Source organism: Sebastes fasciatus, chromosome 7 (genome assembly GCF_043250625.1).
Source record: "Sebastes fasciatus isolate fSebFas1 chromosome 7, fSebFas1.pri, whole genome shotgun sequence".
In the NCBI taxonomy this organism is placed as follows: Eukaryota; Metazoa; Chordata; class Actinopteri; order Perciformes; family Sebastidae; genus Sebastes; species Sebastes fasciatus.
In genome coordinates this window covers 1,491,065-1,506,064 of record NC_133801.1, presented here as the reverse complement: position 1 = coordinate 1,506,064, position 15,000 = coordinate 1,491,065, and the positions used below count along the sequence as shown (strand labels likewise).

Below are 15,000 nucleotides of genomic sequence, written 5' to 3'. Positions count from 1 at the left end.
CATCTTGGTTTTTGGCCGTCGCCATCTTGGTTTTTGGCCGTCGCCATCTTGGTTTTTGGTTGTCGCCATCTTGTTTTTTGGCCGTCGCCATCTTGGTTTTTGGCCGTCGCCATCTTGGTTTTTGGTTGTAGCCATCTTGTTTTTTTTGGCCGTCACCATCTTGGTTTTTGGCCGTCGCCATCTTGTTTTTTTTGGCCGTCACCATCTTGGTTTTTAGCCGTCGCCATCTTATTCTATGAAAACTGGTGTTAGTATTATTTTTTTAGTTTTTATTTTATTTAACAATTTCTCGTACAACATGGCTTAAAGATCTTTACATCAGACAAGTACGATCAGATTCAGACAAAAATAAGAAAAATAAATAAAACAATCCTAGAGGAGCTGATTAAAGAAAAACCTAAAACAGACTACACAGCATCTAAAATAGAGATGAGTGATTAAATGCACAGATCGTATCTTAGAAATCACAGTTAATAAAGTTTGATTGATACTAAACAGCATCATGATATAAAATAAGGCATTTCTCAGTTATCTCATTATTAAAGGTGAATTTTATTTCATTAAAGGACGTCGCTTCGTCTCTTCAGTTCCGTCTTTCATGTTCGCAGCTTCATGTCATGAGATGATGTCATCACCTGCTAATAATGGCTCCGACGCTGCGTTCAGGTCTGTCGGGACATCGTGAAGCGAGGTTACACGGGATAAAACGATCGACTGTCTTTCGCCCAAAACGCCCCACGTCTGGCGGGTCGGGTTATACACCGGCTGATATCGGGTCGTCTGAACCCGTCATTAGTTCTGTATTTTCTCTTAATGTTCATGTTTTCCCATTTTTTCTATGTGACCTGAATGCAGCATCACTTACAGTCTGAACCAAAGGCTCCGCTGGGTTCCAGAGTCGGGGCGGAGCCTTTAACAACAAGCCCCTCCCCTGTTCCTGATGACATCACTCCGTCCTGGAGCCAATCATCTGCAGGCAGGTGGGGAGGGCGGAGTCAGGGGCGGGGTCTGAGGCCAGGTGAGGGGTGGGGTCATGGGTGGAGTTTGGCGTTGGGGCGGGGTCATTGGTGGAGTTTGGCGTTGGGGCGGGGTCATGGGTGGAGTCTGGCGTTGGGGCGGGGTCATGGGTGGAGTCTGGCGTTGGGGCGGGGTCATGGTTGGAATCTGGCGTCGGGGCGGGGTCATTGGTGGAGTTTGGCGTTGGGGCGGGGTCATGGGTGGAGTTTGGCGTTGGGGCGGGGTCATGGCTGGAGTCTGGCGTTGGGGCGGGGTCTGTTTCAGGTACCGGGTCCGACCGAATCTCAGTCGTGTCATGTGACACCTGCTGCATCTCTCCTGTTAGCCCCGCCCCTATGTCCTCCACCTGACCAGTAAACCCGGCGCACCCTGAGCAGCTGGTGCTGTGCTGTGACCACCCCCCCCTCTTCACTCTGCCCCGCCCTCTGGGTGGCGCCCGCCTGGTTCTGCGGCTCTGATTGGCTCCGTCTTTCTGCTTGTGGATCCGTTGAACTCTCTGAAGCGCCATGGCGGCCAGGTCCGAGTGAGACGACGTGCTGTCGATCAACCTCCGGCCCATAGCGAGCGGCCGGACGGGCAGTGCCAGCCTCAGTCTCAGCCAGAAGCGTGATCGCCGTGGTTCGGACTGACTCCCTCGCCACGTCACGGTGGTGGCGGCGGCCTGCCGGAGCTGAGCCACCTCCATGTAGGGCAATTTACTGATGGAGCGGTAAACTACGGCAACGACGGAGGCCCGGTGGCCATGTTGGAGGTACAGACCCAGACGACACTCCAGGAGGCTGAAGCTCTTTTCTGCCAGGAAGTTGGGGCTGAGGACGAAGACGAGGCGCCGGCTACGCTGCATCGAGTGAAGGATGGCGTCCGACAGGTCTGACGGAGGACAAACAGGAAGTCAGGAACTACAGCTGGTAAGATTAAACACAATATATACTGATATTTCAGAGCCGTGGTCGGGGCCGTAGATTCTAACTTACTGATATTTCAGAGTCGTGGTCGGGGCCGTAGATTCTAACTTACTGATATTTCAGAGCCGTGGTCGGGGCTGTAGATTCTAACTTACTGATATTTCAGAGTCGTGGTCGGGGCTGTAGATTCTAACTTACTGATATTTCAGAGTCGTGGTCGGGGCTGTAGATTCTAACTTACTGATATTTCAGAGCCGTGGTCGGGGCTATAGATTCTAACTTACTGATATTTCAGAGCCGTGGTCGGGGCCGTAGATTCTAACTTACTGATATTTCAGAGTCGTGGTCGGGGTCGTAGATTCTAACTTACTGATATTTCAGAGCCGTGGTCGGGGCCGTAGATTCTAACTTACTGATATTTCAGAGCCGTGGTCGGGGCCGTAGATTCTAACTTACTGATATTTCAGAGCCGTGGTCGGGGCCGTAGATTCTAACTTACTGATATTTCAGAGCCGTGGTCGGGGCCGTAGATTCTAACTTACTGATATTTCAGAGCCGTGGTCGGGGCCGTAGATTCTAACTTACTGATATTTCAGAGCCGTGGTCGGGGCTATAGATTCTAACTTACTGATATTTCAGAGTCGTGGTCGGGGCCGTAGATTCTAACTTACTGATTGTTTTCAAGTGTGGAATGAGCTTTTTACTACTACTAGCTGGCTAATTTGGGGTATTTATTTGGTGTTTTGCATTTTACACTCCCAAGTCGTAAAAACAGGAGGTTTTCCTGGTCTTCTACGGACGTTATGTAAAATAAGATAATTTCAGCATGTTGCACCAGAATGAACCAGAGAAGACGCTGGACCACTCCGGGGTGAGGGTTTGTGTTGTGGTGAGTTTTAGACCTCTGGAATAAATCTGTGATTTCATGTTAAACTTCTGGAGATTTTCAACCACATGTGCATTATGAAGTGAACTACATGCTCGTGTGTATTTGTGCAAATGGAAGACATGAAATGAATGAAGATGATGACAAACCATTAGATGAACAATTTTAGTTTATTAAACAAAAATAGATGAAATACTGTAAACTGCTAAAATACAAAGTTAAGAGCGTGACAAAGTGCAGGATGCGTTCTCCCGTTACAATACTGTTCTGTTTCAAAAGTGTTAAAGATGAATAGTCTCTTTTTTATAGAAAAATATAACTTGATTTATTGTAGATATACTGAATGAATAAAAGTGGAAACAAAATACAAAATACAGAAAGTGCAGCGTCAACAGCAGCTAGCCGTGAGCCGTTAGCTGCTGTTAGCAGAAGGCTAATCTATTAGCAACCCTTTCTCTCCGTCTCTGAAACGCTTCTCTGATGTCGTCCGACTCTCTTTGTGACTGACTTTACTGAAGGAGAGTTAACTAGAGACATCGGTGGTCTAATCTGGTCCCGTTGGTTCATGTTAAATCCTGGAGAGAGAGTGACGGCACATGTTGAGAGAAACTAGATTATCTTCAGCCATCGTTAAAAAAACAAGACAACGATAGTTGCTAGCCAGCGTTAGCTAACGTGTTCAGAGAGTTATTCTGCCTCCACTGAACACGTCACCATGGTTACTAACACGTCACCATGGTTACTAACACGTCACCATGGTTACTAGCACGTCACCATGGTTACTAACACGTCACCATGGTTACTAGCACGTCACCATGGTTACTAACACGTCACCATGGTTACTAACACGTCACCATGGTTACTAACACGTCACCATGGTTACTAACACGTCACCATGGTTACTAACACGTCACCATGGTTACTAGGAGAGGAGGAGGATATTCTTTGAGTGTTTCAATATAAAGGTTGTAAATGAATAAGGCACAGTGTTGGTACTTTAAGGAGAGACGAGGAGAAACGTCTCCATGGACACTCATCTCTGGTCTTAATGAAGTCGTGACCTTTAACGGCTCTGTGGAGACGGAACGTGTTTCGACGGCTACGTAGCGGAGTTGAAGACCTTCTGCGGGTCTTTGGCGGTGTTGCTGATGAGGCCCGTTTGGGAGTTAGTGCTGTTCTGACTGGTCATCCTCATCAGGGCCACCTCCTTACTGCTCCTCTCCTCCTCCTCCTCCCTGCTCCTAACCCTCCTCACAGGTAACTCCACCCTCAGCCTCTTCCAGAAGCGGGACGTCAGCTCCCTGGACTTGTCCCCCTGCCATCGGACCAGAGCCAGGGCCACGCGGGCCCTCCTCAGCTCCCTGACCCAGCCCTGCCTCTGGACCGGCTTGTACTGGACCAGGATCACCCGCAGGTGTCCGCCCCGCGCCATGCCGTCGATGCCGGCCTGCAGCTCCAGCAGGGCCTGGGAGCCCTGCGAGGCGTAGCCGGGGCTAACGACCACCAGGAGGCGCCGGCTACGAGCCACGAAGCTCAGAGTCTCATCTGTGATGGCTGCAGGGAGAGAGGAGGAGGAGGATGAAGGGAGGATGGAGGGAGGATGGAGTGTGTTTCTGTGTTTCTAAAAGATTTAGTAGCAGTATCTGTAATATTACTGCAGTGAGTGAATAAGCAGAAGTAGTACTAGAAGTAGAGGCAGAATCAAAAATGAAAATAAATAAATAAATAAATAAACCATTAAATATACCAAAAATAATTCTAAAAATAAATGTAGACATTAATCAATTGATAAAATGTGACATAAATTGATATTTCTGTTTTAATTTGCTTCTTTATTTATTTATCTTTGTATTAATTCCCCTATCTACTCTTCTATTTAATTTTCCCTTTTAAATTTATTTATTTTAAAAAAAAAATGTAAATGTATTTTAAATTCATTTTAAAATGTATTTATTCACCATTAAATTGTAACTATTTATTTATTTCTACAAGTTAATAAGGAATGTATAAATGTTAAAATAAATTTAAAATACATAAAAAACGCAAAAATACATAAAGAATTTAAATGTTAAAAAAATAAATGAATGAATGACTCAATAAATAAATAGATATGCCATTAAATATACCAAAAATAAGATAAAAAAAATTTCGGCATTAATCAATTGATAAAATTTGAAATAAATTGATATTTCTGTTTTAATTTGCTTCTTTACTTTATTAAATGAGTAGTCAAACCCATATCTACTCTTCTATTTAATTTTCCCTTTTTAACTTTTAAATTTATTTATTTTTGCAATTATTTTACATTTATTTTAAAATGTATTCATTCATTATTAAATTGTATTTATTTATTTCAGCAATTTAATAAGGAATGTATAAATGTTAAATTGTTTTTTAAAATACTTTAAAAACAAAATCAAAAATACATACAAAATTTAAATGTTATTAAATAAATAAATGAAAGGGATAATTAAATAGAAGAGTAGACGGATAGGGGAATTAATACAAAGATAAATAAATAAAGAAGCAAATTAAAACAGAAATATACATATACAGTATGTGTCACATTTTATCAATTAATTAATGACTACATTTATTTTTTATATTAGTTTTGGTACATTTATTGGCAAATTAATTTATTTGTTTATCGAGTCATTTATTTATTTGGATTTTGGCAGGTTCTGTCCTCCATACACTGGTAGCAACAACAGCAGCATAAGTAGCAAGAGTACTAGCACTAATACTAGTAGTAATACTAGTAGTTTAAGTATCGCAGCAGTAGTAGCAGCAGTAGTAGTAGCAGTAGAAATAGTAGTAGTAGTAGTGGTAGTAGTAGTAGTAGTAGTAGTGGTAGCAGCAGTAGTAGTAGTAGTAGAAATAGTAGTAGTAGTAGTGGTAGTAGTAGTAGTAGTAGTAGTAGTAGTAGTAGTAGTAGTGGTAGTAGTAGTAGTAGTAGTAGTAGTAGTAGTAATAGTAGTAGTAGTAGTAGTAGCAGTGGCAGTAGCAGCAGTAATAGTAGTGGTAGTAGTAGCAGTAGCAGCAGCAGCAGCAGCAGCAGTAGTAGTAGTAGTAGTAGTAGTAGTAGTAGTGGTAGTAGTAGTAGTAGTAGTAGTAGTAGTAGTAATAGTAGTAGTAGTAGTAGTAGCAGTGGCAGTAGCAGCAGTAATAGTAGTGGTAGTAGTAGCAGTAGCAGCAGCAGCAGCAGCAGCAGTAGTAGTAGTAGTAGTAGTAGTAGCAGTAGAAATAGTAGTAGCAGTAGTAATAGTAGTAGTAGTAGCAGTAGCAGTGGCAGTAGCAGCAGTAATAGTAGTGGTAGTAGTAGCAGTAGCAGCAGCAGCAGCAGCAGCAGTAGTAGTAGTAGTAGTAGAAATAGTAGTAGCAGTAGTAATAGTAGTGGTAGTAGTGGTAGTAGTAGTAGTAGTAGTAGTAGTAGTGGTAGTAGTAGTAGTAGCAGTAGCAGTAGCAGCAGCAGCAGCAGCAGCAGTAGTAGTAGTAGCAGTAGCAGCAGTAGTAGCAGTAGTAGTAGCAGTGGTAGTGGTAGTGGTAGTAGTAGTAGTAATAGTAGTGGTAGTAGTAGTAGTAGTAGTGGTAGTAGTAGTAGTAGTGGTAGTAGTAGCAGCAGCAGCAGCAGCAGCAGTAGTAGTAGTAGCAGTAGCAGCAGTAGTGGTAGTAGTAGTAGTAGTAGTAGTAATCGTAGTAGCAGCAGTAGTAGTAGTAGTAGTAATCGTAGTAGCAGCAGTAGTAGTAGTAGTAGTAGTAGTAGTAGTAGTAGTGGTAGTAGTAGCAGCAGCAGCAGCAGCAGCAGTAGTAGTAGTAGCAGTAGCAGCAGTAGTGGTAGTAGTAGTAGTAGTAGTAGTAATCGTAGTAGCAGCAGTAGTAGTAGTAGTAGTAATAGTAGTAGTAGTAGTATTAGTAGTAGTAGTAGAGGTACCTGTAGTAGTAGCAGTAGTAGCAGTAGTAGTAGTAGTAGTAGTAGTAGTAGTAATAGTAGTAGTAGCGGTAGTAGTAGTAGTACTAATAGCGGTAATAGTAGTAGTAGTAGCAGTAGAGGTAGTAGTAGTAGTAGCAGCAGTAGTAATAGTAGTAGTAGCAGTAGTGATAGTAGTAGTAATAGTAGTAGGAGGAGGAGGACGAGGAGGAGCAGTTTTAACAATACTAACAGTTGTAGAGTGAGTATTAGTATTAGAAGCAGTAGGAGAAATAGCAAGAATACTAGCAGTAGTACTCCTAGTAGTACTCCCAGTAGTAGCAGCAGTATTATAGGAGTATTAGCAGAAGAGGTAATACTACCAGTACCAGGAATCCAGTAGCAGAAGTGTAGTAGTTGTGGTAGCATTGGACTGTATAGTACTGCAGTATGTTTGTGTGCACTTTGTAGTATCATAAAGTACTGTCCTGCAGTAAGTGTGAGTACTGTACTGCAGTACATGTGTGTACTGTACTGCAGTAAGTGTGTGTACTGTACTGCAGTACATGTGTGTACTGTACTGCAGTAAGTGTGTGTACTGTACTGCAGTAAGTGTGTGTACTGTACTGCAGTACATGCGAGTACTCACTCCCTCCCGGCAGACTGTCTCTGTCGAAGATACACACGGAGTACCCAAGCTCGTTCTCCAGGACGCCGCGCAGCGTCGACAGCACGAACTGCTCCTCCTCGCTGTTCCTCGCATACGAGATGTACACGTCGTACTCCTTATCGTCTGAACGCACACACGCACACACGCACAGATCAGACTTCATGTTTTTCAGGGGAAGAACATTATTGTGTGACTCTCTTGGTCGTTATCTTCACAGGAAACCAAGTGAAGGCTTTAGAGACGTGAATGTCAGTAAACTGTGATGTGATCAGCAGCAGGAAGCAGCTCAGTCAGCTGATGACTTTTATTGGTAGTTTTAACCCATTATGGTAAAATCCTGCTGATAATTTTTTAAACGCTCCGTCAGTTTTTAGATCAGAATCTGGGAGAGAAACTCCAACATCTGATTATTAATAATAATACTATTATTATTCAAACCCAAACCGTGATCTTTTCCTGAAGCTAAGTCAGCAGCTTTTGTCACGTAACTTCCGTACTTAAGTTACGGTATTTCTGGCGTTATTTTAACCCAAATCGTGATCTTTTCCTAACTAAGTAGTTTTATTTTGAAAAGACTTGAGTGGAAATTGACACGTCCATCACGTGATAGAAGATAGAAAGATAATAACTTACAAATCCATATTTTGCGTAACATGTCCTGTGAATTGGATCATTTCTTTGTGTTAAAAAAGTTCAGCTGACTCTCAAATCTCAGATGTCGGAAGTGAGAATTTCTAAAAGGATTCCTGCTGGGAGCTGAATGACCACAAAACGTAACGTTAACTACAATTATTACACGACTCTGTTGAATACTTGATTCTGATTGGTCAATCACAGCGTTCTACAGTCTGTTATTTCTTTATAACAGACCGTTGCTATGTATATAACACCGTTGCTACGTATAACAGACCATTGCTACGTATAACAGACCGTTGCTGTGTATAACAGACCGTTGCTACGTATAACAGACTGTTGCTATGTATAACAGACCGTTGCTACGTATAACACACCGTTGCTATGTATAACAGACTGTTGCTATGTATAACAGACCGTTGCTACGTATATAACACCGTTGCTACGTATAACAGACCGTTGCTACGTATAACAGACCGTTGCTACGTATAACAGACTGTCGCTATATATAACAGACCGTTGCTATGATTAACAGCCTGTTGCTACGTATAACAGACTGTTGCTATGTATAACAGACCGTTGCTACGTATAACACACCGTTGCTATGTATAACAGACTGTTGCTATGTATAACAGACCGTTGCTACGTATAACACACCGTTGCTACGTATAACAGACTGTTGCTATGGGCGCAGCTTTGATATTGGACTCTGGAGGACCATTTCTCTGTCAGATTATTGAGGTCTTCAGTAAGTAGCCGTGTAATCAGCGGGATAATGTTCAGCTAGCGGGTCATTGTTGTGAATTAAACCCCTCTGCGTCGGGGTGCCGCTTCGCCCTGTCGGGGTTTATCTCACAATAATGACCGGCTAGCTGTACATTATCACTTACATTAAAGTTTAACAACCAGTGTGTAAATGTTACGGGTGTCCAGTGCAGCCGATGTGTCGCCGATGTGAGCTGGCAGCAGATCTCACTGCGCTGGTTTTTGGGGGTCGACTGAATGAATCTGGCAGCGTGATGAACACGTTATTCTGTTCTAGGTTTAATAATCTAAATGCTCCAACTGCAGCCAGACAGAAGAGATCCTCATCATTAAATTGGAGAAATTTAGTATCAGGACGTAAAATCTGAAGTGGAGGAGGTGAAGCGGCAAAAACAAAGCTGCAGTTTTATCACTTCTGAGGACGTTTTTCAATTACAAAGAAAGCTGCTAAATCATTCAAACCTGTTGACACAGAAAGAAGTATGATAATGTCAAATACACTGAGAGAGCTGCAGTTATCTGGACAGGTGACGGAGTTATCACGGGCCCTGAGGCGCCACCTGTTGCTCACCTGTGTGTCGCTCGTCGGTGCCGAACCAGGACCGGTAGAGCAGCAGCAGCTCCAACCAGAACACGTGATAGACCACGAAGAGGACCAGCATGAGGACCAGAGTCACCCCGAAAACACAACCCAGCTCCACCGACGGCAGCGACACTGACGCAAAACAAACACACCTGAAGGTCAAGAACAGCTACATCCACCTGTCCCAGTGGATTTAAAGGAACAGTTACATTTTACGTTTCAGTAAATCCTCCATCAGTTTCATCTCTCTGCATCCGTCTCCACCTCTCCTCATCCGTCTCCACCTCTCCTCACCTCTGATCCATCAGACCGACACGCTCTCTGTCTCTTTGCAGTCGGTTTGAGTTTCTTTGTGGTCAATCTGTGTCTCTTTGTAGTTGTTTTGCATCTCGATGGTCATTTATCTTTTTTTCACTTCTCTCATGAGCACATTTAAGATGTGCATAAAAACATATGGATGGAAATGCAGCACTTCCTGCAGACATTTCACACTAAAAGCCTTCCAGCAGTTCCGATGTCACACACCTCGTCTTTCCTGGTAAGCTTTTAAAGTGAAACTTGTGCAGGAAGCGTTGAGTTCAACTGACGGTAGCAGTAGGAGATAAAACTGATTCACATCTTCTGGATAAACAAGAGAATTCACCAAACTGCCTGAGAGAGGAAACAGAAGTATTAACCCCTTCCTCACCCTCCTCCTTCAGCTGAGCTCTGCGGGTGTCGGAGCCCTTCTCGTTCCTCACCGAGCAGTGATAGTCCCTGTTCAGGTCCTCAGACTGGAAGTCCTGGATCACCAGGACGCTCTCCTCCGTCCGGTCCCCGTATTCGTAACTCAGCTGTCTGCAGACAAACACATATCACACATTTCAAAATAAAACACTCAGAACCTGATGTATTACCCATAATTCCATCCTGCACGTAGAGACCTGCTGAGCTCAACAACCACATGACTTGCAGGACTACAGGACTTATATATATATATAACTTTATGTATATACTGTATAAACTATATTTAACAGATTCATCACATCTCAAACAGGAAGTGAAGATATTTCCTGTCCACCTGCTGGTCGTGGAGAAGCGATGGCGGTCGGTGAGCTGATCCAGCCTCTTCCCGTCAACCGTCCACCAGATCTCCCAGGACGAGTTGAGGACGTAGGGGAAGAGACCGCTGCACTTCAGACGCACCTCAGAGTCTGAGAGGACGACAATATTCAGTTAAACTATTAATACATTTATGACCAAATCACATGAATATACAGTCTATAATCCATATATATAATATAATATAAATAATATAATATAATATATATAATATAATATAATATAATAAATATAATATAATATAATATAAATAATATAATATATATAATATAATATAATATAATATAATATAACACACACTGTAGTTTAACTTGATTCAATCCACAAACACCCGCTTGCTGCCAGAGGTACAGATGTGCGTCTTTTGTAGTAGTTCCATGTCTCTTTGTGGTCGTTTTGTGTCTCTTGTTGTTGTTTTGCGTCTCTTTGTTGTCTCTTTGTTGTTGTTTTAAATCTCTTTGTTGTCGTTTGGTGTCTCTTTGTGGTGACTTTGCGTCTCTTTGTAGTTGTTTTGTGTCTCTTTGTAGTAGTTGTAGGTCTCTGTGGTTGTTTGGTGTCTCTGTGTTTTTTTGTCTCTTTGTGGTTGTTTTGTATCTTTGTGTTATTTTGTCTCTCCGTAGTTGTTTGGTGTCTATTTGTGGTTGTTTTGTGTCTTTGTGGTTGTTTTGTGTCTCTGTGGTTGTTTATTGTCTCTTTGTGGTTGTTTGGTGTCTCTTTGTGGTTGTTTTGTATCTCTGTGGTTGTTTTGTGTCTCTGTGGTTGTTTGGTGTCTCTTTGTGGTTGTTTATTGTCTCTTTGTGGTTGTTTGGTGTCTCTTTGTGGTGGTTTGGTGTCTCCTTGTGGTTGTTTTGTGTCTCTGTGGTTGTTTGGTGTCTCTTTGTGGTTGTTTTATGTCTCTGTGGTTGTCTGGTGTCTCTTTGTGGTTGTTTGGTGTCTCTTTGTGGTGGTTTGGTGTCTCTTTGTGGTTGTTTGGTGTCTCTCTGTGGTTGTTTGGTGTCTCTGTGGTTGTTTTGTGTCTCTGTGGTTGTTTGGTGTCTCTTTGCGGTTGTTTATTGTCTCTTTGTGGTTGTTTTATGTCTCTGTGGTTGTTTGGTGTCTCTTTGTCGTTGTTTGGTGTCTCTTTGTGGATGTTTTGTGCCTCTGTGGTTGTTTGGTGTCTCTTTGCGGTTGTTTATTGTCTCTTTGTGGTTGTTTTGTGCCTCTGTGGTTGTTTGGTGTCTCTGTGGTTGTTTGGTGTCTCTTTGTGGTTGTTTGGTGTCTCTGTGGTTGTTTGGTGTCTCTTTGTGGTCATTTTGTGTCTCTTTTAGGTTTTTGTATTTCTCTGTGGTTGTTTGATTGACTTTCACCAAAAAAATGTCAGTCCCTTCAAACAGAGCTCAGGTCCAGGGGCCCAACGGGTCCTCTTCCCCGTTGGGCCCCTGGACCGGTGCCTGGCTCAAGGACACTTCCGCGTGTGGACAGGAGGAGCTCGACGGTTGAACCATCGACCCTTGTGTTGAACGGCCGACTTGTTAACGTGATGTTTTACAGCTTTAGAAATTGTGCTTTAGTTAGTTTTAGTTTCTGATACGTCAACAGACGTTTTCATTTTCCAAAAGATGAAATGTGTCATATTTAAGTCTTAAACTACATTTAATGAACTCATTAAAGCATTAAACAGTTCAGATCAGTCTGTAGATGAAACACATCCATCAATCTGACTGCATGTACGCTACGCCTGGCGTGTGTTTGACGACGGGACTCTTTACTCGCCGTCAACGGCCTGTCCTGTTTTATTGGACGAGCCCCGACAGCCTCCACTGAGTCTGTTCAGACAGTTAACTTCCTGAATGTTGAATCTGCTCCGAGCTGCTCAGGAAAACCAATCTAAAAGAAGTTGTTGGCAGAAGAAGTGCTGCCTCTCTATCACTGCCAGAGCAGCTTTACGAACGGAGAGGCCGGCTGCAGGTGGAGGAGCTGACGGAGGGCCATAAAAACACACTGCTGGAGCAGCTGGAGCTCCATCTGGATACACTGGACTGCTGAAAGGGTTCCTTATCAGTGGTGGTAGTATTCAGATCCTTTACTGCAGTAGAAGTACTAATACCACACAGGTCTCACTGTGGACAAAACCAATGAATCAATGGATGGAAACGGAGCAGATCTCTTCCTGTGAGCTCGTCACAGAGACGACTATCAGACACGTTCTGTGTCTCTTTGTGGTCGTTCTGTTTGCTTTATGTAAATGTATGTATATATTTATTATTGTAAATCAATGAACAACACAAAACAATGACAGATATTGATCAGAAACCCTCACACGTACTGCATTTAGCATAAAACAATATGCTCCAATCATAACATGGCAAACTGCAGCCCAACAGGCAACAACAGCTGTCAGGGTGTCAGTGTGCTGACTTGACTATGACTTGCCCCAAACTGCATGTGATGATCATAAAGTGGGCATGTCTGTAAAGGGGAGACTCGTGGGTACCCATAGAACCCATTTACATTCACACATCTGGAGGTCAGAGGTCAAGGGACCCCTTTGAAAATGGACATGACAGTTTTTCCTCTCCAACGTTTAGTGTAAGTTTGGAGCGTTATTTAACCTCCTTCATGACCAGCTAGTCTGACATGGTTGGTACTGATGGTTCTTTAGTTTCAGATGATATCAGGATCTTCACTCTAGCTTTAAAACTGATCCGCTACAACCTAAAAATCACAAGTTGTGTTAATACGTTAAAGAAATTAGTGGATTTAAAACGAATTTGCGTTAACGTGTTATCGCGTTAACTTTGACAGCCCATTTTTTCAGCCTTTTCTTCAGCCTTTTTTCAGACGTTTTTTTAAACTAATTTTTTTTTAGAACATTTGTCGGACATTTTCTGACATTTTTCGTATATTTCTTTGACTTTTTTTTGGATACTTTATAACATTTTTCAGCCTTTTTTCAGACATTTTTTCTAACATTTTAATTTTTTTTCCGGTATTTTTTCCGGACATTTTTCAAACTTTCTTGGTATTGGTACCGAGGGATTCTGAAAAAAAAGTCAAAAAGTCAGAACTTTTTGCCAAAAGTCAGAAAAATGTCCACAAACAGTCAGAAAAATGTCCAAAAACCCCCCCCCCAAAACATCTGAAAAAAGTCCGTAAAATGCCCGAAAAAATATCAGAAAAATATCCCCAAAAAATCTGATAAATGTTTGAAAAATGTCAGAAAAACGTTAAAAAAAAAAAAAGTTTGTAAATTGTCAGAAAAAGTACAAAAAAGTACAAAAATGTCAGAAAAATGTCCAAAAATGCCCCAAAAAGTCCATAAATTGTCCGTCTTTTCTAGTTTCATATGATACCAGTATCCTCACTCTAGCTTTAAAACTGAAACTAAAAGTTGCGTTAATGCGTTAAAGAAATTAGTCCAGAAGAAGTAAAAGTCTGTAAAACCTCACAAGGAAAAAGATTTGAGAGAAGTCCTTAGTTTCCTTCTTCTCTCTTATTTTGTGGATCATCTTGTGACCATGCAGGTTTATTGAAGAACAGTCTGACGTGTTGTTGGACGTATTTTGTTATATTTTTGTTTAAATCATCAGTCATCTTCAGTGAGTTAAAGTAAAGTCTGTTTCTAATCCAGCGATCGTTTCTGATCAATAACAAATTACCGCAGCGATCGGTTCTGCCGTACCACTCCATCACCGTGACGACCGCATCCTTCAACAACAACCTCTGACTGTCGTCGGCACTGATCGATGCGTCCTCATGTACATGAGGTGTCCCTGTAACGTAGGATGCAGTCAGGCGTCCTCTTAATGTTCAAGCTACTGGAGTCAAAGCTCAAACCTGGAATTAAACCTTTTCACTAATATTTTAATGATGATAAATCCTCATATTAATTACAGCACATGAATATAACTAGTCTCCGGAGTCCTCTGAAAACTGTTTTTTTACATTTCTCTTAAAGGCTGATTTAATGATGTTTTAATGGTTTTCTTCTCCAACCGTTGGTACTGTTCACTCACCCCGTTTAACAGTGAGGACCTGTTCTTTACCCGGCAGGAGGATGGTGGGTAGGTCAGGCAAAGTAGGCGAACCTGAGAGAATAAAACAGTTACAATTATTAACGTCTGTACAGCAGTGTTATTGTCAGTAGGACAATTGTTAGTAGGTAGTTAGAGGTAATTGTTAGAGGTAGTAGTAGTAGTGGTAGTGGTGGTAGCAGTAGTAGTAACGGTAGTAGTAGTAGTAGTAGTAGTAGTAGTAGTAGTAGTAGTAGTAGTAGTAGTAGTAGTAGTAGTAGCGGTAGTAGTAGTAGTAGTAGTAGTAGTAGTAGTAGTAGTAGTAGTAGTGGTAGTAGTAGTAGTAGTAGTAGTAGTAGTGGTAGTAGTAGTAGTAGTAGCGGTAGTAGTAGCGGTAGTGGTAGTAGTAGTAGTAGTAGTAGTAATAGCGGTAGTAACAGTAGCAGTAGTAGTAGTGGTAGTGGTAGTAGTAGTAGTAGTAGTAGTAGTGGTAGTAGTAGTAGTAGTAGTAGTAGTAGTAGTAGTTATAGCGGTAGTAGTA

General features: G+C 42.1%; 1 protein-coding gene across 1 annotated transcript in view; it reads right to left on the bottom strand.

The window, feature by feature from the left end:
* Nucleotides 1-517: 517 nt before the first annotated feature.
* il1rap (interleukin 1 receptor accessory protein) overlaps nt 518-15,000 on the bottom strand; it is a 36,279-nt gene continuing 21,796 nt past the window's right edge. Inside the window, exons 7-12 of the mRNA XM_074640967.1 lie at nt 14,463-14,534; nt 10,427-10,559; nt 10,055-10,203; nt 9,355-9,498; nt 7,365-7,508; nt 518-1,887 (exon numbers count right to left, since the gene is read on the bottom strand). Coding sequence (XP_074497068.1) covers nt 947-1,887; nt 7,365-7,508; nt 9,355-9,498; nt 10,055-10,203; nt 10,427-10,559; nt 14,463-14,534 — 1,583 coding nt within the window. The 3' untranslated portion in view covers nt 518-946. The remainder of the gene's footprint in view (nt 1,888-7,364; nt 7,509-9,354; nt 9,499-10,054; nt 10,204-10,426; nt 10,560-14,462; nt 14,535-15,000) is intronic.